Genomic DNA, 22,050 nt, shown 5'->3' with positions numbered 1-22,050 from the left:
AGGAAAGAAATGGCCTCACCTAGACATAGATGGGTATAAATGATGCCTAGAGCTTCTTTCTTCTTCGCACGTTACCACACTTTCTTCTCTTTAAGTTAATTTACATGAGGTATTTCCATACAGGCCTGTATTCTGCTGAGATTACCCAACCACCAGACCTCATGAAAGAGTAAATTAAATGTTACAGCAAAAAGATTTAAGTTTAAGATTTTTTTCATTAGGTAATTGTTGCCACATTGACCTTCAAAGATTGTTGCCTCGGTCAAGCTGTTAAATGAATCGTGGGACGGCGGCGTCAAATGAAATGATAGAAAATGTAAAACTCCTCTGAAGTGAACTGTAATGGCAAGTTGTGTCTTGTTTTATCTCCGACATGAAACGAGGGAGCACATTTAATAAATTGGTGTGGTGAGCAGTTAAAGTGATCTAAAGCAAGAATATGATGTGCATGTAAAGCTAAAGCCTTAAAACAGCATTTGTCAAGCGGAGCGAAAAGTGATCATGCGTGCAAATGTGAAGTCCTGCCCTCGGGTCGATGTCTGCCGCCGAGTCATGAGGGTTGAATGATGAATCCTTCAGCAGAATGATGGCCAAAGCAGAGACGCAGGATTTAGAAAGAGCATTTATCCCCTTTATCTTTCATTTTTATGGAAGATATACGACATGCTGTGGAATGACAAGTCCCCGTGTCCACACGCAGCTGGAAACATGTACAACACCCTGGCTAACAGTGCTTCACACCACTACATTATGATATTAGGTTTTTATAACACCCAGGAGCAAGCGTGAATGATGAGGTGTTTGTAAGGCAATGTGTAACGGTTGCCACAGCGACGGTTGCGTGTGTGCAGTCTGTGTAGATATCTGAGAGATGCTGCTGTCAGCAGAACTGGCAAGCTAGAGGAAATCGATAGGGAATACATCAGCAGGGCGTGCGGCAGTGCAAGCCTGTGCAGGCATGGTGAAACCCTCATACTCATGCATACATGTAAGCAGGGCCACCCCCATCTCCTTTAAAGGTGAAGCAAGGAGAAACAAACAGCGGCTCAATGGCAAATGGAGGATGAGTGCAAAAATGCAAACAAGTAGAAAACTGAAATCTCTTTCTGGAATGGATTTGTTTTCAAGTGTGCCTATACCGTAGAGTAGACGGAGTGGTGTGTGGCCCTATTTAGTCTCCTTCTATAATTTGGGTTAAAGCAATTAGATGGAAGTGTGAAATCACAAGGTGCAGAATGCTGCGTGTACACTGTGCTTTTTTTTTTTTTTTTTTCCCTCACTCATCAAGTGAACCTTTGAGAATGCAAATGACTGTCATTGAGAAATCACGGCTAACTAAGTGTTATTTCCTCTCTCCCTCCTCCAGATGACAGATTTGTCCGCTAATGACCCCTCTGAAGGAAAACCAGCCTTAAAGCCACAGTCACCAAACCAACAAACTGCGTAGATAATTAAGGACTTCCCTTTAAACCTAAAGGAATTCATGTCACTTTTACACAAATGCGGACCTCCTGAAACGTCATCATATAGTCTAAACACAGCAAACACGGGATATAACTTTTAAACTTCTGCAGCCATGTCTGATAGTAAAGACATGACACACCGTCACCTGCGGCACAAGCTGCAGAGTCTCAGCCGACGGCTGGATGAACTGGAAGAAGCGACCATTAAACTTCAAAAGTCCGAGGATGAACTTCTTGATTTACAGGTCAGTATTGAGTGCACGTATTTTTAATATGCAGTGGGGAAGGCTACGGCAAGCTTAATTACATATTGTCTTTTCCACAGGACAAAATCATCCAAGCAGAAGGCAGCAACTCATCTTTACTTGGCGAAGTGGACATTCTGAGGAAAAACCTCTTGAAAATCCAGGGCAAAGATGAGGAGGTACGCAAAGCTGAAGACCTCTGTCGTACAGTCAGAGAAAAACTGGAAAGAGAGGAAAGTGTCACGAAGGAACTGAGGGCAGAAATTGAACGCCTCCAGCGGAGGATGACTGAACTGGAAAAACTGGAAGAAGCTTTTGGGAAAAGCAAGTCCGACTGCAGCCAGCTCTGTCTAAGCCTCAATGAGGAGAAGAACTTAACCAAGAAGCTCTCGTCGGAGTTGGATGCCCTCAAAGCGCGCTTGAAGGAGATGGAGGGGTCCGAGACCAAACTGGAAAAGGCAGAGCAAGCTTTATCTGTAGAGCTGGAAAAACTTAAAACATTCACTCAGACCTTCGTGAACGAGCGCAAACGGCTGTTGGAGAAACAGAGAGAGGATGAGAAGATCATCTTGAGACTGACAGACAAATTGGAGCTCCAGAAAAAACGCCTGGGCTCATCAGCAGACCCTGGCCACACTGATGTCATCAGGTCACGAATTGAGGACGAGTTGTCTTCGAAGGGATTCCTTACAAGTAAACTGGCGGGACGCAAGAAGAGCCTCGACTACATGAAGCTGACTGACGACAACGTGGTCCTGGTCAACAAATCGGAGAACGAGAAGAACAGCGGCCGGGAAGGCTCACGGGAGGAGGACAACAAAGTGAAGGAGCTGACACAGGAGATAGAGAGGCTCAAGAACCGCCTTAAACAGCTGGAGATAGTGGAGGGAGACCTGAAGAGCTCCGAGTCCAGAAACGGAGAACTCCATGAGAAATTCCAGATGGAGCAAATTCGAACTCGCCAGCTAAGTGAGCAGGTGGAACAACTCCGAACGCAGCTGTGTGGAAAAGGAATCGGAAGAAACGGAACTAGTTTGGATAAGCACGGAAGCACTATTATTTGCCCCAACAGCCCCGCAAAGGTCCTGGAAAATGGCAAAGCTGAGGGTGAAGAAATGATTGTGAAAGATTTCAGGAAAGAAAAGCCCAGATACAGGAGTTCTGCAACAGTCTCGGAACCGAGTTCCCCCAAACACAAGAACAGAGATCAGTCTCCTACATACAGGCGGGAAACCAAGTTAAGGAGCAGAGAGCTGAGCCACTCGGGCGAGAGCTCCCCCAAACCTGCTAGAAGAGCCCTGAGTCCTGCTCACAAGAGTAGGAGGACACCGAAAAGTACTGCAATTACATCTGATTATGGCGCCCGACAAGGGACGGATGAGAAGACACGAGCGGCGGTGCTCTCTTCTGCAAACACAAGCTCTGGTGATATTAAAAAAGCATCTGTTCTCAGTCGATACCCTCCAGCCGTCACTGACCAGAAGCCTCTGAGGACCACTCATAAGCGATTTGATGTGATAAACAGAGGGAGCGACAGCGAGTCCAACAACTCTGATGGGATGGCGGACACGTCCACCGTCAGTGGTGTTTCTGCCTCAGAGAAGGACACGCCTTTTGCCTCAGACCAGGAATCTGCAGATAAGGTCCAAGAAGTGATCTCTGTATCTGTTCCATCCACTCTTTCCAAAGCAAATGGCTCGTACACCGCGTACCGTTCCCACGTCTCCCCACTGCTGACCAGTGACCAGGGATCAGAGGGTCACTCCTCTGCCTCCGAAACTGAGTCCACTGGCTCAAGGCCGTCCGAGCCGGAGACCGCAACAGAGACGGGCCCAACTTTAAGCAGCAGGAGTGCACCAAGCAGATACTCCAGATACGCTCACATCCATGATTCACATTCAGAGGACTCTTCTACCAGAAGCTCATTTGACGAGGAGCTTCACAGCCGAACACCAGTCGATGATGGAGGTCACCAGGGCTGCACCTCATCAGCTATTGAGATCCAGCGATTGTACAGCCCACGTGAGGCGCTGAGGTCAAAGGCCGTCATCAAGCCTGCCATTGTTGAAACCGACAGGAAGGAGTTGATGATTTCAGAACCTTTGTCTACAAATGGGAAACCCAAAATCTCCACCAAACCTGTTGTTACCACCACCAGTAAAATGACCAGCAGTATAACCTTCTACCCCAATGACCCAAGCTCTTCCAGAACCAGTAGTCGCAGCAGCAGCGTGTCCAGTGAGCCCTTACCTGTCAAAGAACGACATACATCTACCAGTAACATCCTCATTGGTAAGTTCATAGGGTTGGGTTGCAATAAAACCATTTATTTTCATGTATTTTTAAATTTCACAAGTGTTGTCAATTCCAGGCCCCAACATTGAACACCATGGTAGCGTCTCTGTCCCATATGAGATATCAATTCCCAAGAGTGACATAACCTCATGGCCCTGCCAAGACCAGGACTGTGGTGGTGAGGACTACAACAAACCTGCATCCAGAACCAAGCCCCACAGCAGTTCCAGAGTGGAGACCACCACCACCAGCCACCTGTGCAGCCAGCGCAGCAGCATCAGCCTCCAGTCCCCGTACACCGGCTCTGCGGACCTCAACGACACAGAGTCGGGCTTCGAAAGCAGCAGCAGCACCACCGTCACCAGCTGGAGGCACCAAAGACAAAGCTCACATCCCCATGAAGACGGTTACGGTTTAACGGACCAGAAGAACATGACTGTACGGAGCACCTGGAAAACCCGAGGCGTTGTGTCTGTGGAGGATTCAGTTCAGGGACGAGGGAATACAAGAGCAGTGACCGATGGGGGCTTGGAGGATGATGCAGAAAACTCAATAACGTGGAGGGCGTACCGGGCAACCACCGTCGATGCAGAAGAAATGAACAGTGGACCAGGTCCTGGCAGGAACCCTGATGCCCAGAAAGGAGCCAAGCCATCTCCTGCAGAGGTGAGATGAATGAATCGGAATATTGCTTTGACAAAAATAGAAGTTACAGCTGATTGTTAAAGCCGCTTCCGCCTACCTGTCCCAGGTGTACATGCGCAAGATCAACAGCGTAACAAATGCAAGAGAATTGGAAGAACCAGGGTTCCGACGGGGAAAGCGCTCCCAGTCTCCCTCCGTAGAGGCGGGGGGCTTAGGAAGAATCATACCTCACTCGCCTGTAACCTCTCAGTCCTGGGGACGATCACACACACAACCACAGGTACGACAGCAAACCTGCCCGTTCTTACACAACGTTTAGAAAAAGATGGCCCCACCAGTGTTATTTTACCATGAAAAATGTGCATATTGAAGTCTCGGTCTTTTAATATTACAAAGCTCTGGAAAAACCTCTGTGCTGGAATGTTTAGCCAGTTGATCAACTACATAAATACACACATGAACATGGCCTTGGAGCTATAATTGCCAACAGCGCGCCTCCCTCCAATTTAGCCTCCATGGGGTAAATTAAAATTCTCCAGCGTTGCTTCTTAACGCCCCTTTTCACCACCAGGATAAACCAGGAGAAGCATCACTGGGGGACAAACACCTCTTTTGCTCAGCTTAGGAGTCACCTGCTCTCCTTTTTCTGACCTTTCATCAGCTGATTTGTAAGCCGTGTCCAGCCCGATCAGTTAGATCCAGTTAATTCTGCTCCTCCCATGTTCTCTTTGAACATCAGATTTTCCATCTCCTGCCTGCAGGACTGGTAATGAGAGTAGAGTGGGTGAAAAAAAACAGAAAAAATAAAAGAAATAAAAGCCTGCTGACCACCAAGTCACAATCAATCAACAATCAAGGAGAGAGCACGGTTTTCCCTTTAAGAGATTATTGATTGGTTTACGTTTAAAATTGGCCCGTAAAAATTATTGAAGCCTTAATTGTCTAAAGGCCTTTGGGGACACATGGTGTCACCTTTATCCTGAGGAGGAGGGGCCGGGTAGTCAAAAGCTTGTGGTAGCAAGGCAGCATGTGGGGTCAGACCTGTTCCACTGTTCCCAATTTGCCTGATGTGAACCACACACAATAATGTGTGGAATAACAGTCTGCACAGCAGCTGGAATTTCACTGGGAATGTTTTCAATCCCAGGACATCAGACACCCTGCACTGACTCATGAAAGCAATGAAAGAATAGTTTTGAGCATCAATGAGCATCTGGGTAAGTGGAAGACAAATTTCACCTCAAGTGTTCAGAGTATTGTCTCGCTTGAGAGATTATTGGGAGCGGGAAGACAACACCAATCCCTAAATTTGACTGACAGACCAAGGGCAGACAGATTCAAAACAGGGGTATAATTAGTTCTGCAGAAGCTCTGACACGGTACTTATGTTACCACTTAAATCTGTAGGTTTTAAAATCTCTCCTGGGGGGGGGGATTGTGCACACAGCCTCTGCTTTTTTTTGTGGAATCTGTCGTAAATCTGTACTGACACAGTTGTAGAAACAGGCTGTACGCGTAGGGTAAAAGAGTCTAAAAAAAAGTGGTTAGCATTTTCCAAGCTAAAGTAATCTGATGTCATCTGCTGCAGCACGTATGTAGCCTGGTTTCCATTCAAATGCAGCATTTAAATATACAGTATACAAGATCTTTAAGAAATATATTTGCCAATATATGAGGCTTGTTAAAACACGCCATGGTTGGCACATAATCTCAAATCCTGCAACCACAGAAGAAGGATAGGAAGGTGCGGCTGAAGCCGTTGATAAATATTTGCATTTCACCGCTGCTTCCCATCAATTATATTAATATTTGTTTCTTTCCCATCGTCCAGGAATGTCGTGGTTTCCTCATCAGCCCACGCATGCATGTGCTGCCTTCACCATTTTATTTTTTTATTCTGACTTCATTCATTTTTGTGTGAACCTTGTGCATAAATAAATGAAAACAGTGGAATTTCCTTTCCATATATTCCGACTCACGGCATTTAACACTTTCTCACATTTATCTTGCCCAAACACAGCCTGTGCAGCCATTACTGTGCAAACACGCAGTATATTCTTACCATTTTAGGTCTGTAACAACTCTCAGACCTGCGTGGAGCAGCAGGAATGAGGTGAAGGCATTACAACACATGGCAACCTTCTGAAAGCCCCCAGCCCTGCAGCAGTAGCTTACCATAGAAGGACAATATGCCACACTGCTGTTTCCTCCCCACGGTGACTGAAGCAGGAAGTGACCGCACTTAAACACGCCCACTTGGCAGGGTTCACTGGTGACTGATTTCCTGTCTGTTACCCCTGGAGATTAAGGGAGGCAGTCCAGCAGGGCTCCATTAAAGCCAATTATTGAGCACGCATTCTAAAACTGCATCGGAAGCCAACTCCAACCCACCAAATGTCACTAATTATGGTGTTTTTTAAGGCTAAAATTACAGGCGCGGGGTGCTTTTTGTGTATGCCTTAGGAACTGCATCGTCATCGAACTTTTCGGAGCGGGGTTACTGAGGGTATGAGAGCTGTTGTAGCCGCCACAGGCTAGTAATGGGTTTGTTTTCTAGTCAACCCACCAAATTATAAATCTCTCAGCTTGGGGTATGTTTGGGGTTTTTGGTTGGGGATTTTTCCCTTGCTAGAGGTCCAGCCCATGTCACACACCAGTTAACACAGGCAGCAAGTATTTAATTCCCACATCATAGAAAAGATTAGGGTTTGGAACCCCAGACAATGGGCCTGAGTACATATCAGTGTTTCTCCAGAAACAGGAACTCTTCCTAATCTTCATGTCCAACTAATTCCAGGCTGCTGAAACGACAGAGCCCAGCTCAAACTCCCCCCACAGCCCGGCGACCTGGAGGAGACAGCTACCCACCAGCGATTCTCACATCCTGGGGAGCTCCAAGACCACTGGAGCCACCTCCAGAGGGGAGCTGTGGGCCAGTCGGGGTCATGGGTCAGGGACCAGAGTGGAAGGGAGAAGCGGTGCGAGTGGCAGGCTGTGGAGCCATCGTCAGGCAGAACATTAGACCAACGGAGGACAGGTATGAAAGAAGAGTTCATCTAATTGATCAAGGCTGCAGAAGGATAAAGGCCTGATTGATGCTCCGAGCACATTATTGGATCATATATGCAACAAAGGGAATTAAATATTGGGATTTTAATTGGAGATGTACCAACTGACCCCGAATTCTCCCCGACATTAACACCAAATTACCGTTTGGCCGTCTCTCTAAAGCAACTACCTGGACGTTATGGCCCAATTTGTGATGGAAAACGTAAACCAGCGCGTGTTTTCACAAGTATGTTTCAGAGCAAGCTGCCTACACATAGAATTTGAGAACTTTCTCTCTTTCTTTTCATAACAGCACTCAATTAATCTCTCAATGGCAGAAGGAGGTCCGAGGATCAGCCTCCTATCATTTAGTGGCTGCAGCTTTCCTGCCATCTTCAAAAGTTAACAACAAAAGCAAAACAGCAGTTGCAGCCACGCAGAACAAAACCACAGACATCCGGACACCGAGACGCGATCAGCTCTTCCAATCCGGAACTTTCCCTGTCCCGAAAGGGCCACAGACAGAGAGAACAGCCTGTGCAGCAGCCCTCATATCCTCTTCTGCTTCTGGTGTTGGATGTATTATAGTTAAATCCCAAGAACTTGACAAGGGAGAGGCTGGCATGCTGGGGGCGGCTGGAGATTTTCTTGGATGCCAGGGAGGGTTTACAGAGAGCTGACGGAAGTGAGACTCCAATCTTTTTTTTTTTTTTCTCCCCCTCAGAGGACCATTACATCGACCTCACTGGAGCCTGACAAGTTGCTCCAGCATCAGAATTTTAACTGGATCACTGAAAACAGCCCGTCTCGATATTCAATCATAGGGATTTTCATTTATTTAAAATGTGACCAAAACAGGAAGTGAATTACCGTCACAGCTGACTTCTACCAGTTATTCTGCTTTTGCTCCTTTCTGACACACACATTTGTTCCCAAAACCACATCAGAGCCATCAGGAAAACTAGAAATCTGCACAACTTAGAATGACGGATCAGTTTCAGCCCGTGTCAGCACGTTTTGGCATGTAGCCTCACGTTGGGTCGAATTTGAGGATGTTATAACAAACCTTGCATGTTAAATAACCGAAGAGCACTTGGAGACCGTGGCTCAGCATGCACGGGGGCTTGAAGGATTGCAGGTTCCCTGCAGTTAAGGAACACATGCGCACGCGTGATTTCTGGGATGTTGGTTGCGCTTTTTGCCCCGGTCATCTTCCACCAACTCAGATCTTGATTCACTTCCTGTTGACAGAAATCCTTGTTTTCTTGCACATGTAGTAAAAAAAAAAAAAAAAAAAGAAAAAAATCTCCAACCGGTGCTTCATCGTACAGCTGTCGCAGTTTTTGTTTGTGCATTTTGAGAGAGCCATAGCTAAAAAGAATCCTGAGCTGGCGGGGGTGGACATACTGTATGTCACTGCTGCTGTAAAGACTGTGCACATACCGGCCAGCCACAGGAGGACACACACCTTCCAACTAGAAGTATTTGAGAGTCCAGTTCGTGTGTGTGCTGGGTTCGCCGTGCGAACAGCCCCAGCTTGACGCCGTTTTTGGTTTTTTTTGTTTGTTTGTTTCTATTTCTGTAGAGGTGAATTATTTTGTTGCGTCGTACGATGTTGTCGTAGTTGCTGTAACCGAGTGACTTCTGGGGCCATCACAGCAGCTGAGAACGATCGTGGGAGGCCAGTAATTAAGTATTCTTTAGGTAAATGGACACTGACGCGTGTCTCTGCCGCGCTGGGGTCCTTTCACCGGGCTCCTGCTGCATCAGAGATGACACACATGTCGTTAGCTTCAGCGCTAAATTTAGGAACGTTACTGTCGAACCGCATCTGTGAAACCGACTTGTTGCATCAGTTGAAACACAACTCCGTCTCTGACACCATAACTGTAACTGTGACAACAACTTGGGACACAAATCAGTGGAAGAGCTGATGTTCTGTGTGTTAGCATCCGTCTCGTAGCTGTTCTATTTATTAGACTCCACGTATGTACAGGTTCTTTTACTGTAAAGGCATTTCCCTGGGTTGGGGGAGGAGCCCAGAGTGCCTCTGCTTTGGCCTCTTATTGTTTATAAAAGCAGGAGAATATATGCAATGTCTGTATCAATGTCAGTAATCATGCTGTAGATGACTTCCTTTCATTTGACCTTTTGCTAGAACTATCTACAGCGCAGTCGGTGCCTTGAGATGCATTAAGAGGGTTCGATTGTCCCAACTACTTTACACTCATGCTGTCTTTTTCCACTTGCTGTGCAGGAAAAAACACATGCTTGCTGTCGAGCCCTTTTTTAAACTGTATATATTTTACACCAGGAGAGTTTATGCATAAAGAGTTAAAACAAATTTCCCTATCCCAGCTTCAGAGTGCTATTTTAGAGAAGCCAGCCTGCACCGCCCAGAAAGCTATATTCTCCCCATGTGTCTGTCAGCGTGCAGCCGTGTGGCCTGTGCGGCCAAAACAGGCTCATTTCTGTGTCAAAGGCCGGTTCTTCTCATCGGGGAACGCCGTGTCTCTCCTTCGTTAGGTTGCTCTTCCTCCCCTCCTCATTTCAGTCTGAAAGGTCAGAGGTTAGGGTCACATCTGACACCGTCGGGTCTCGGGGCTTCTAAATACAGGAGCAGGGGAAGATGCAGAGTCCCCTTTAGGGATCGTCAGAGCTGACCGAGGTATCGAATGTCCCACCCCGGCTGCGCTCAACGCTGCCCCGCATGCACGTGGAGCGATCACCGCGGAGACCAGATCCCTGAGGGAGGGGGGGGGGGGGGGGGGGAGGCGCCGAATGCTTGGTGCTGCACGTGCTGCCGGTCAGAGTTGTAGTTTTGGAGAGTCAGAGCTGACGTCGGCGCTGGTGGGGCGACCGTATGTTAGCAGCAGGGTGACGCGAGGGTGCTTCTCAGCCTAAATCCTGCCTTACACCATCTGACCTGGAAGTCTCGCCGTCCTCGGGTTCACTGCACAACATCTATCACTCCAATGAGGAATTCTCTTCAGGCTCCCTGATGGCCGTGAGCAGGGTCTCAAGAGGACCCCGGCTGTCTGAAAATGGACAGCTTTATGATGTTCTGGGGGCCTTTCCTTCACCTCGGGCCGCATCCGCTCCGTCCTTTCATAGCTACTGTACAGCACCTGCAGCCTGAGCTGCCTCTAGTGCGCACGGTGGCGCGCACATGGCCGAATGTGATGACGGGCCCCGTGGGACTCGGAGTGAAGACTTTACAGGGTTCCAGAATATTAAGGACTTGACCGTGAGTGGCAGACAGGAAGCGGTTAAGCAGACGTTTCCTTTTCAAACCCCAGCAAGAGTTAACAGAAATCCTCTTAAGCGCCGCTCGCTGCTGCGTAAACATCTGTTATTAACAAGTCATTGTTCTTTCTGAAGCAGACTAGAATGTACTTAATGGAGATTGGCGCGGTGCTGCAGAAATGGCTCCGGGGCAGCGAGCCGGCCCTCAAAGGCCTCCATTGTGAAGCCGGGGTCACGGTGTCATTGGGTAGCATTGGCTCTAATCTGCACTTAACCAGCACTTAACTTTAAGACCTCAACAACTAATGCCCCCTCAATGCCCTTTGTAAAAAAATAAATAAATAAAAGAGATCCGTTTCTGTCCCAGAGTTGTACTTTAAAGGTTCCGGTAGCTGCCCGATGTTCCCGTGTTGTCGCGCCCGCCACCTTCGGAGCGTTTTAGCGTCGTCTCACCAGCTGAGGATGGAAGATCGTGTCCGGCCGCTCTGATCGTGAGCTACGTCTCCGGTCTCAGCCTTCTCATGCCGTGCCAAAATCATTCCGCAGTATTCCCAGTTTACAGACGGGCCGGCGGCAGCCCCGTCTCCGACGTACTGAATTTGTTTTAAAGGATCCGTTTGATGAGATTTCTTCTGCGAAATGTGTGTTTTTATTTCTTTGTCAAACAAAAAGATGTCTTATTTTGGAAGCTATATCGCATAGATTTTATTTAAGGAAAATCTTGTAATTTTGTAAAGTGGGCCTTATTATGGAAATATATTAAGTATTTGACCATTGGAATTTTAAGAGCTGTTTTTTTTTTTTTCAAGATAATGTATCATTGTTTATATTACACTCCTGGAGAGTTTGTCTTCCTATTTTCTTTCCTCACATCACCTCCATGAATCAAAGGCCATATAAGATTGGGGGCGGGGGGGGGGTCCACAGTTACGTAAGTAATGATGGAGCGCTGCTTCCTTTTATCAGAGCTGGGAGGGTCCGCTCCAGCCTGGATCGGCTCGCCACACGTGGTCCCGGCTTTTTATCGTGGACCAGCCAGCTTCTTCGCTGCTCTCGTCTCCCTCGCTCATAAATTCAGGGTTTCGCACATCATCTGGGCTGAATTGTTGGAAAGAGCTGCCAAAGAAAGACCCCAGACACACTCGTACCGTACACAACACACATGCAATCTAAACACGGAACGCTTGACGTCAGGCAACAGTGTTAAAACCAATCAGCTCTGATTGACAGACAAATATTTGGATTATAAAATGACACAAAAAGGTCATTTTCTCCATGTTAAAGTCTCTTCATCCCCAGTGGTCTGATTGGAGGGAGAGAGGCTGCGCTGTTGTTTTCCTTTTTGGTTTATTTCTCCAGTTTTAGGCATAATCCATCTTGCATGTTTTAACATAATGTGGCCGGCGCACTCTGCATGTAGGTCTCTCGAAGCTGCCAACTGTACAGCATACCGTATGTATTCCAATAAAAATAAAAACCAACCTGTTTGTAATACGTCTCCATGTTGGAACCTGCGTCCGGGTGCGTCTGCACGCTGCTGAATGCGTGTAAAATGCAACCACCTATGGCAATGCTGCTCTTTTAATGGTTTTTGCTGATCAAGCTCAGCAGGTTTTATATTCATAGTCGTGTGTGTGTGTGTGTGTGTGTGTGTGTGTGTGTGTGTGTGTGTGTGTGTGTGTGTGTGTGTGTGTGTGTGTGTGTGTGTGTGTGTGTGTGTGTGTGTGTGTTGGGGGGGGGGGCAGCTGGCATTGCAAAATAAGATAAATGAGGCAAATTGTTCAGGTACAGAGGAAAACCACAAGCTGCTGTGGAATGCAACGTCAGCACACACACTCCTCTAAAAGCGCTACGCCTCGCTGTGGGAAGCGGCCGCCTCCTTCGCAGGTCGGATTTGAATCCCGTCAACGTAACAAAAGTGAAATTGAACTTTTTTTTCCTGACCTGACCTTAATCGAGGGTCAGAGGTGCCTCCGGTCTAAGCTGCCCCGCGTTCACATGCAGGAGAGGGCGGTGGTTTGGTCCCTGGTACTCCTGAGCCTGACCTGAATTAGTGCTGTGAAGCCAACCGTGGCCACGGCCCAGTAGCCCTCCAGGCCACCACTGGTGTCTTCCACCCCGGAGCAGATCTCAGCCCTGCCACAGTCGTGGTAATAACGACTGAATTAATGCTGACACCAACAGCATCTGGAAGGTTTTTGTGCCCATGTACGAGGGGCTGCGGTCTCCCATCGGCAACCCTTTCGCCATCAAACAATGTTGCTATTGTGAAAAACAACCTCCCCAGTAACTCGGGGCTCCGAGCACATGGCTGAAAATACCAGAACACTGCCGTCCAAAACCCAGCTCAAATTATTGTTGTTACATCAAGCGTCTCCTTTGGTCACGATAATAATAACCACATCTCTGGGCTTTTTGGGGGGGGCGGGGGGGTGTAACACTCAAGAGTGCCTGGAAACAACAGTCCTGAAATACAACCCAGACCGTTGAAATCAGCACCCCCCCAGGCTGCTGCCGCGGACCTCCGGCACCATAGGCATGGACGCAGCCACACGCGTCAAAGACCTGTCGGTAGAAGATCAAAGCAAAGTTGCTGATAATGTAAACGCAGCTACTAATGAAAGAGCCAGGACGTAATTATGTGTCTCTTTTTAATAACAAATGACAATATATATATATATATTTATAAAAAAAAGGATGGGGAGAAAAACCATATTAACCATCGTAAAACACTGGAACTGCTATGGAAACAAAAATTCACAATTCAATCGCCACCCGTCCGTCAGGCTTCTAACACATGCACTGCCTCTAGTCTCTGCCAGCTAAATGACAGCAAATTATGAACGACAAAATAAGACGGAGAAAGATGTGCCAACGTAAAACTTCAAAAATGGAGTTAATTTTTCAGCAGATGTTGGAGTTAAATAGGCCGAGTACAAAGGTAATGCCATACGTCTTCAGTTTAAGACCTTAAATAACATATTTATAGTCTTAAGGAGTTATTTTATCAGCATTATAAATAAAAGCAGAATTACAGTCCTCCCCCTTCCACTAGTCTTTGTACCAATCTGTCCAAAACAAAGTCTGCACAACTGAAATGTTTCAGATAAGGAATCTGAAAATGTGGCCAGCCAGATAATAAATCCTTTAAATGTCACGTGACTGAAGGCAAAGTTGTGGTTTTTCAAAAGTAGAAAGATTCATTTGGGTTTTTTTTAAGGGGGGAAATATTTCAGACAGTGGCGGCAGGCTGGGCCTGCTGAGGGTTGCTGGTGGCTGTGGGCGTGGCCTGGCGAGGAAGTGTGTACATGGCGCCCAGGAACTGATCCGCGATGCGGCCGGCCTCACGCAGCCCGCTGAGCAGGGCGCCGTGGACTGTGGCGGGGTAATTTCTGATGGTGTGCTCCCCGGCGAAGAAGAGGCGTGGGACGGGCTGAAGGAGAGAAAGAAGAAAGATGAAGCAGAACCTGCCAGACTAGTTCACATCAAACCCGCATCAGTTCAACTGGATCCCAGTCACACTCACCTGCGAGGCTCCCGGTATCGCCGGTCCAGGGGTGATAGGCTGCGCCATGAGGTCGTAATCGTTCCCAGAAGAACCTGCCGCTACATATGAGTACGAGCCTCGTGCCCAGGGGTCTGCACGCCAACGAGTGACCACAGTCTCCTTTGGCTGCCATGACAACGAACAACAACAACGCATACTTTCAGTGGAGTTGCTGGGAGGATTTTTAAACAACCGAACAAACGTTAAATTGGGTTTCCTGCAGACGTAATCCACCCGGTTAAAACATTTGGTGTGAAAATCACGGTTTGCTGCTGGTCACAGTTCAGGAATGCTGCGTACCTGCGGCACAGCGCTGCCTCCAAATATTCCTTTGAGGATAGCCAGGCAGCGCCCAACGATCACGTCGTCGCTGATGTTCTCCATAATGCCAGCGGCCTCACCGGCCATCAGGGCGAGCAGGATGGGCGCTGCGGGGTGGTTGAACACATCGCAGTTAGCAGCTGTCACATGACTAAACTGGGACTCTCTTGAACTGAAACGGCATGTCTTCATACCTTTGTAGAGGTTCCAGAACAGGAAGAGTTCGCCCCGGCTGGCCGTGGTGGAGCCGACGTGACCGAACAGATTGACGCTCGGGTCCCAGAACACGCGGTCGAAGCACAGCACCACCTTCAGACAGGGAGGGATGCGACATTTACAGCTGTGCAACAGTGAAGCTGCTGATTGTGAGCAACAGGCTCAGCGCCTCTCCTGTGGCGTTTGGCTCTGCGAGTTCAAACACCGCCCCCTGCTGGAGATGCAGCGTTAGCAGCAGTATCGGTTGCGTAACAATGCAGTATCCCTTCTGCAGTAAAATGAGGCCGATACCCAGCGACACACGGGCAGCAGGAGCTGGTGCTGACGTACACACAGCGCTAAACACAAGCAGCAGAGGCAAGACATCAGCGCGTCACCTTGTTGAGGTTGCCGAAGCCCATCCTCTGTATCGCCGACGTCTTCCATTCAGGCAGCGGGGGGACAAACTGCACGGCGGACGGCTGCTGCTTCAACACCCCCAGCGGCAGCGTGCACAGCACAGCGTCGCACTTGTATATGAAAGTCTGGGTCGTGGAGCGGGTGTTGACCGCTATCACTTCGCAGCCTGCAGAACACGCTTGTGGTCACGAAGGCGACATGACCGATATGTTTGAACGGGATCGGGCGGTCCGTGCGCACGTACCTGAGGCCGTGTAGCGGACCTGTCGCACTGCCGTGTTCAGTTTGATGTCCAAGCCCTCGGCCAGCGCCACGGGAACGCAGGAGTAGCCGTTCCTCACAGTCAGGTGGCTCCCCGTGAACTCAAAGTCATCGTCCTGTGCAGAAAACCAACGGTCAACAAGTCTGCTAACTCAGCGTCGCGATGAAAAGCTTGCAGTTGTGCGTGTACGTGCCTGATCCCAGTGCTTGAGAGAGAGGGTGGAGAGGGGTGTAGCGTTGGCAAACTCCAAGTTGGCAAAGTGCCAGTCCAAGATCTGCCGATCCCTGGATGACAGGTAAACATCGCTGTGGGAAAAAACGGGAAATAAAGAGACACCTTGATATACGGTGACAGCTATTCAGTAGCAGGGGAACATGTCTGCTCACGCACGGGCTAATAAAGCCTGATGCTGAAAGACTGAACACACAGGATACCAGCATGTTAGCTGCAGGACACCAGCTCATAACAGAACTGGTTTACTAGATATTTGAATAAGTTGGGTGCGTTCCATACAGTTTGGACTGATGTTGACAGCAGACAGCCCGCAGGAGGATATGAAAGCAGAAGTTACCTGGGTGGATTGGCCTCCAGCTCCTGCAGCTTCTCCTCTAGCTTGGCCTGCAACTCCACCAATTCATCATACTCCTGCACAGAAACAAGCCTGGAGTAAGATGCATGACCACTTCACAGGGTTCTACTGCTGGAGGACATCTTTTCAAAGATTAGTAATGAGGAAATGAATTTGAACTTGACGATCCAAGTAAAACAATATATTCAAACACTGAAAGCTCACTCAAATACGTAGAGGGGTGTGCAGCCATCTATGCGGCCCAAGTTTGAGTAAAAGTATAAACAGTGTGGACAGAAAGGGCTGACCGATGCTGTGCATCAGCTCACCACAACAGAACCAACACCAGCGGCTGGGCCTAGTCTGGTAACACCACCTACAACACCACGACCCAGACGGCGACAGAGTCAGACGTGCTAACAACCGCTCAACGATAGCAGGATGTCCTGAGTCCCTGTAAATAATAAAGACTGAAAGCGCCAACACGTTGCCTTTACAGCCTTAAAAACACATCTATGTGGTGCAGTCAGGCTTAATGTGAGCGCACAAACATGCTCTTAATATGATGGTCAGACAGTGATTCAAGGCCTAAACGCAGACAGACACCAGCTGTGTTTAAACCAACTCAAACCTCTTTTTAAAATACGGCAGCGGGGCAGATTTATCTGGACCAAAAATAAACGGGCATCACTCGCTCTGTGAGTAAGCCATAATCTGACATTTAACCACTTAAACACGGGCTGCTTTGATTTACAGCAACAGCGGGATCGTCTGACCCGTCCAGAAAATATCATTTTACAAAGCAGACAAGCTCATTTGCTTCTGCTTTGGCCTTTTGACCTGCAGCTCCACTTCAAATCAAAGCGGGGGAAATCTAATATTGCTTCAAAGTCGTGTGAATTACAAACATGATCGCTACACCAGCACCGGCAAACCACGACTGGAAAAGGTTTAAAAGTGTTACTTCCTCTGGTATTTTAAGACTTTTAGCCAGATCAGAGTTCTCATAACTTTGTTCCAGACAGGAAGTTGTACTGGATGGAAGAGAAAAGAGGAAGAGAGCTCACCTTGCAGAGGGCAGTCAAGTCCCGGTGCTTGCTCTTCACCAAGAACTCAGCTGTGATATCTCTGGGTGGTTTGACCTCGCTGGCTTCTTTATACTGCTGGTGCAGCTCTTTGACTCGCTCTTTGGTGTTCACCATCTACAAGGAATGGGAGAGAAGGAAGCGTACAGAGATACTTGTGTACTCCATAGTCCAGAAAAACCGCCATCCTTCTTGTGCCCACCTTGTTGAGGAGATCTCTGAGCTCTTCCTGAGTCTTAACAATCTTCTTCCAATGTTCTATCTGCTCGTCTTTGACGTGCTTCTCCTGCAGCCTGAGCACATGCAGATACCAGATTGGGACCTGGATTGGGACACTGGTCATTTTATAAATTTATTCTGAACAACACTCACTGAATGACCACTTCCAGGGCCTGTCCTAGAGAAACTGGCTTGTTGTTCAGGAAGTTAAAGTCCAGCTGATGGCTGAGGAACGAGGTGGCCTCCAGCAATCGGTTGAATTCCTGCTCAACCATCTCATCTTTTTCTTTTGGCACCTAGAACCACACAAAACAGGGATAGTGTACACACCAATGCAAGAAAAGAGAGCAACAATAAGAAAAAGGTACGGGCTAATCTCACCACGAGAAACTGCAAAATTATTTATTACATTTACGCAGGGACAAATTAAAACGAGGATCATAGGGAGTAAAGTTAAAGTTCCTTACGCTTGTGCATCGTTCACCCTTCAAGTGTGCCAAAAGATGGGTGTGGAAGAGGTTGACAAGAGGAGAGAGAGAGAGAACATTAGCACACAAAATCATTTACAAAATTGTTAATCTTTGTGCAGAAAAGCAAATGGTTTATCATGTTGGGTGAATCTGGCTAAACATCCTTCGACTCAACCAAAAGGGGAAAACCCTGTTTATTTAATTTGATGAGATTAGGCGTAATCTGGTCCTATTTGGGGAGGAACAATGAGACGCTGTTTCCCAAAGAGACGCTAAACTAATTTGCCGCTCGTTATGTGTCCGATTTGTAGCTCAAGTAAAACCAGATCTCTGACCCAGCACATCACTCGGGCATGTACCAACATGAAATTGTGCATCTGTAAACACTTTTTACAGGCCGAGAAAGTCAAAGATTTGAGCTAATGCAATAGTTTAAGGCAGCTTCCGGAATAAACCTGCTAAATGTGGTTAGCTATAGCAATGAAATTGGATCATACTCACAGCCTGCCCATTTGCTTCATACAGAGGACACTTCTGCTTGATCTTGGCCAGCTCCATGTTGACCTGCTTACTAATCACAGCCATCGGGTTTCCGCCTAACAAAGGCACAGTAACACTCCATCAAAGCACCTCTTACACCCAGATGTCTGAATTAAGAGCCAGATTTTATAAAGCATGCGAGTTCATGTATATCGGGGGTAAGCTTTATTTATTATTTTATTTTATTTAATAATCAGTTGACTTACCCAGCCCTGTCACCACCATGGCCCCGAGATCAGCAACATAGTTTCCCTTTCTGAATGTAGCCACTCTGCCCCCAACACGATCCTACATGTAACAAGTGAGGCGTGTTTTATCTAACCGAGAACATGCTGTGGTCACTCAACTAAATCCCAATAAACCCTGTTATAACTCTACTTTAGTATTTACCCTGTTCCGAGGGTAGTGCTAATGTTAAAATCTGCTGAGTTCCACCTACCCTCGACTCTAATACTGTAACATCCATCCCAAAGCTCTGCAGCTGCCTCGCTGCAGCCAGACCAGAGACACCACCGCCGATTATTATAACCTTCCCAGTCTTCTTAGCTGCAAAACCAAAAGCAGTCAATTAAAGAGATGTACTTTCATTTAATGACTATTTTCCCCCCTAGTAGAACGTATGAAAAGAACTCACTGGGTAAAGGCTTGACCCTCTTGTAAATGCCAAAATTAATGAGCCCGTGCCTTTCCAGGTAGCTGTGTATCCTGTGGACCAGCACAGCATCGCCTGATAACAGAGCAAATTCAAGAAAATCCACTTTAGCTCTAAAAATAACACCATATCTTCTTCATATGAAAACGGATTCTCACTGTTGTACGGCGCTTCCAGCTGCTGCACCGTAGCCTCAAAGGTCAGCTGGATTTTGGGGTTGTCCAACCACAGCTGGAGCTGAATGAGCCATAGGCGTGTAAGTGCTCACTGAATATTTCAATCCCAGCAGGTTTTAGATTTCAAAAAGTGTTTGCATGGACGCTTACAGTGCGGTTTCGGATGTATAAGAAGACCTTCTGTGTCTGCTGAGGACCACTGATGATGTCAGGGAAGCAGGCAGCCTCTTGTGATGTCATACGGTCGTGAGGAAGACGGCTCTGAAAAGCAGCTCCTTCTACGCCTAACCAGAAACATACACGTCAAAACAGCGTCGACAGTGCAGGAAAAGCGAACAAAATGTTTAGTAATTTCCCCAACAAGTGTTCTTTCTAGTGAATATGCTCCTAAATCTTGCACCAGGCCTCAGGCTCACCCGACGGCTCCTCTGGTTCACTGTCATTTTCTTCTTCTACCGGTGGAGCCGGTGGAGGGATCACCTGCTTCCTCTCTTTCTCTGCCTTGGCGTTTCTCTCTTCCTCAGAGTAATACTCATCCTCAGAGAGATTGGCCAGGCTCTCGTCCATCTCGCGGTACTCCACCTGCAACAAGTATGCACAATAAAAGCTAAATTAACATCAGCTTTGAGATGCGGATTCGCTCCGGTGATCTTCAGCAACCTTTGAGCCTTTGCAGATTTGTAAGAGCGCAAACAAGATTCAAGCAAATGTCCTCATAATGTTGGGAATTTTCACTCTCCAGCGGCGGGAAAGTCAATTTTAAATTGATTACTTTTGCTCGCTTGCGCCGACTTGTTCTGCGAACTTCTGCTGAATCTGGGTCCACGCCCCCAGGGCCCACTTGGTGCGGCAAAGGGGGCCCTCCGGCCTCCCCGCTGGGAGAGGACCGCTCTTTTTTCTTGACGTCCATGGGGACGGCAGACGAGGCTGAAGGACCGGACATCGCATCAGTAACTAGCACTCTCTCAGCCCCAGTGGCTCCGGCAGAGGAGGAGGAGGAGGAGGAGGAAGAGGAAGAGGAGCCAGCATCAGACTTCTTGCTAGAGAGCATCATGGAGGATGTTGGAGGCCTCTCCTGGTCAAAAGAGGTACAGAGTAAATAAAAGACAGCGAACTGAAAGAATCTATAGTGAAATGACCAAAATGCAAGTACTCAACCGAAAACTCCTAAAACAGAAAACCTCAGATGCTTGTAATAATTTGGACATTCACATATTTAAAAAATCATTTTACCTCTAAATAGCAAAAGATTTGTATTGTTTTTTCCTGTTAAACCTGGAAATGAAACTGGTGCTCCTTAAGGGAAAAACAAAGGTATTCTATATAAAATGGCTACAACATATTAACTTTTTATTCCATATCCTTGAGAAACCCTTATATTAAACCTCTATCATTACATATTGGATAGGCTTTATCATTTCAAGCCTATATTGTTGGCATGAAGTCAAGATCAGACTGTCCAAATAGTTACAGAGCCACCGTTATATGGAGAAGATGATGCAGCTTATGTGTCAAAAAAACAACGAAAAACATGAGGTAACAACCACAGAAAAATAGTAACACGTTTAAGTTGTTGGCGTTTTTCTTTTTACTCCCATTACTTTGCATAAATGACCTGAACTGATCACTTCTATTGTGGCAAACCAATGAAAGGAAACCAAAACCCCCATTAGTTATAGATATATTCAGACTATCATCTATACATCTAGATGGTTTCAGTAACACAACTGTGACATGGATTTCATGGCTTATGAAATGAGGGCTCCATGGTTAGGAAAACTGGTCTTGTTTTACCCATTTCTCCGTGCATCTGGTAATATCCATTCAAACACTAAGAAACGAAGACAGAACCAGAAATAGTGATTACCAACAGGATCACCTGAGTAAAGGCGTTGGCCTTACAAAAACATCCGTGGAGACTTAGTGATAGATATTAACGAGAATAAACATGAATGCCCATGTGAATATTAGGACTAATTAACCAAGCAATTTAAACAAGCGCAAGTGTTTTATTCAAATACGAGAACTTGCTTCGAAATACATTCAACGTACTGGTTTGTTTGGCGCATTATTAATCGTTAATAGCCAGTTTATTGACCGAATCAATAGCGGATCGCTAGCAACTTTACTAGAAAGCTAATAACGACACAACCATATGGCTATCACTGTTTAAATACGGTGGCTGCTGGTAGCTAGGTGCCGGAGAGAAACCTACAAAGAGCAAATATTAATAATGATTTTTATTTTTTACAAGTCTAGACTCTGTAAAAAATCTCATACATAACAAGCACGGATTAAACTCTGCAGCGAGCCAATTTGATGACCATGCTACATTAGCTACCGCCGCTAACAATGAACCTTAGCTAGCACCATCACTGAGACAGCAGCAACTGCTATCGAGTATAATCCACACGGAAATAATCGTCTGTCAACTTTTGAGTGCCAGAAATCGTTGTTTCAAGCAATAAAACGAGGCCACGGAATTATAGAAATATTGAAATTACCTCTTACACCTCCGATGTCAACACAAAGACGGCAGACTAGCAGAACCCACACAATGTAGCCGTTTGTGATTGGTTATTGGAAGAGGTTACCCAAGAGCACCGAGTGATCTGATTGGCCCGTAGAGCTGTCAATTAAAAAGAGGCGGAAA

General features: G+C 47.0%; 2 protein-coding genes across 5 annotated transcripts in view; one reads left to right on the top strand and one right to left on the bottom strand.

The window, feature by feature from the left end:
* luzp1 (leucine zipper protein 1) overlaps nt 1-12,434 on the top strand; it is a 28,710-nt gene extending 16,276 nt beyond the window's left edge. Inside the window, exons 3-8 of one of the 2 annotated variants that reach the window (XM_011618375.2) lie at nt 1,367-1,708; nt 1,789-4,000; nt 4,080-4,669; nt 4,755-4,928; nt 7,446-7,685; nt 8,010-12,434. In XM_011618375.2, coding sequence (XP_011616677.2) covers nt 1,577-1,708; nt 1,789-4,000; nt 4,080-4,669; nt 4,755-4,928; nt 7,446-7,670 — 3,333 coding nt within the window. In that variant the 5' untranslated portion in view covers nt 1,367-1,576 and the 3' untranslated portion in view covers nt 7,671-7,685; nt 8,010-12,434. The other variant, XM_029825905.1, reaches the window with a different exon arrangement.
* Nucleotides 12,435-13,574: 1,140 nt separating this feature from the next.
* kdm1a (lysine (K)-specific demethylase 1a) lies at nt 13,575-21,986 on the bottom strand. 3 transcript variants are annotated; one of them, XM_011618380.2, is made up of 22 exons: nt 21,902-21,967; nt 21,192-21,228; nt 20,170-20,472; nt 19,814-19,982; nt 19,548-19,681; nt 19,380-19,458; nt 19,204-19,296; nt 19,009-19,115; nt 18,776-18,857; nt 18,531-18,625; nt 18,027-18,044; nt 17,713-17,855; nt 17,543-17,633; nt 17,323-17,457; nt 16,259-16,332; nt 15,881-15,992; nt 15,670-15,802; nt 15,404-15,591; nt 15,005-15,119; nt 14,790-14,917; nt 14,469-14,615; nt 13,575-14,375 (listed from the first exon to the last, which is right to left on the bottom strand). In XM_011618380.2, the coding sequence occupies exons 2-22, from the start codon at nt 21,219-21,221 to the stop codon at nt 14,175-14,177; spliced, it is 2,577 nt and encodes an 858-aa protein (XP_011616682.1). In that variant the 5' UTR covers nt 21,222-21,228; nt 21,902-21,967; the 3' UTR covers nt 13,575-14,174. The 3 variants fall into 3 exon arrangements, with proteins under 3 accessions (XP_011616682.1, XP_003962782.2, XP_029681786.1); XM_003962733.3 differs by having other exon boundaries at nt 19,814-19,979; XM_029825926.1 differs by lacking the exon at nt 21,192-21,228 and having other exon boundaries at nt 21,902-21,986.
* Nucleotides 21,987-22,050: the final 64 nt, after the last annotated feature.

The sequence above is a fragment of the Takifugu rubripes genome, chromosome 2, assembly GCF_901000725.2.
Source record: "Takifugu rubripes chromosome 2, fTakRub1.2, whole genome shotgun sequence".
Lineage (NCBI taxonomy): Eukaryota > Metazoa > Chordata > Actinopteri > Tetraodontiformes > Tetraodontidae > Takifugu > Takifugu rubripes.
The sequence above is the reverse complement of the archived record's forward strand: the minus strand, read 5'-3'. Positions and strand labels throughout refer to the sequence as shown.

Bases quoted from the DNA above. Each gene is read 5' to 3' on its own strand.
- kdm1a (XM_011618380.2), bottom strand. From the start codon at position 21,221: ATGGATATTACCAGATGCACGGAGAAATGG. The intron at 19,682-19,813 runs GTGAGCCTGAGG...GTTTCTGGTTAG, and splicing joins TGAACCAGAGGAGCCGTCGG to GCGTAGAAGGAGCTGCTTTT. The intron at 14,376-14,468 runs GTGAGTGTGACT...TCTCTCCTTCAG, and splicing joins CGATACCGGGAGCCTCGCAG to CCCGTCCCACGCCTCTTCTT.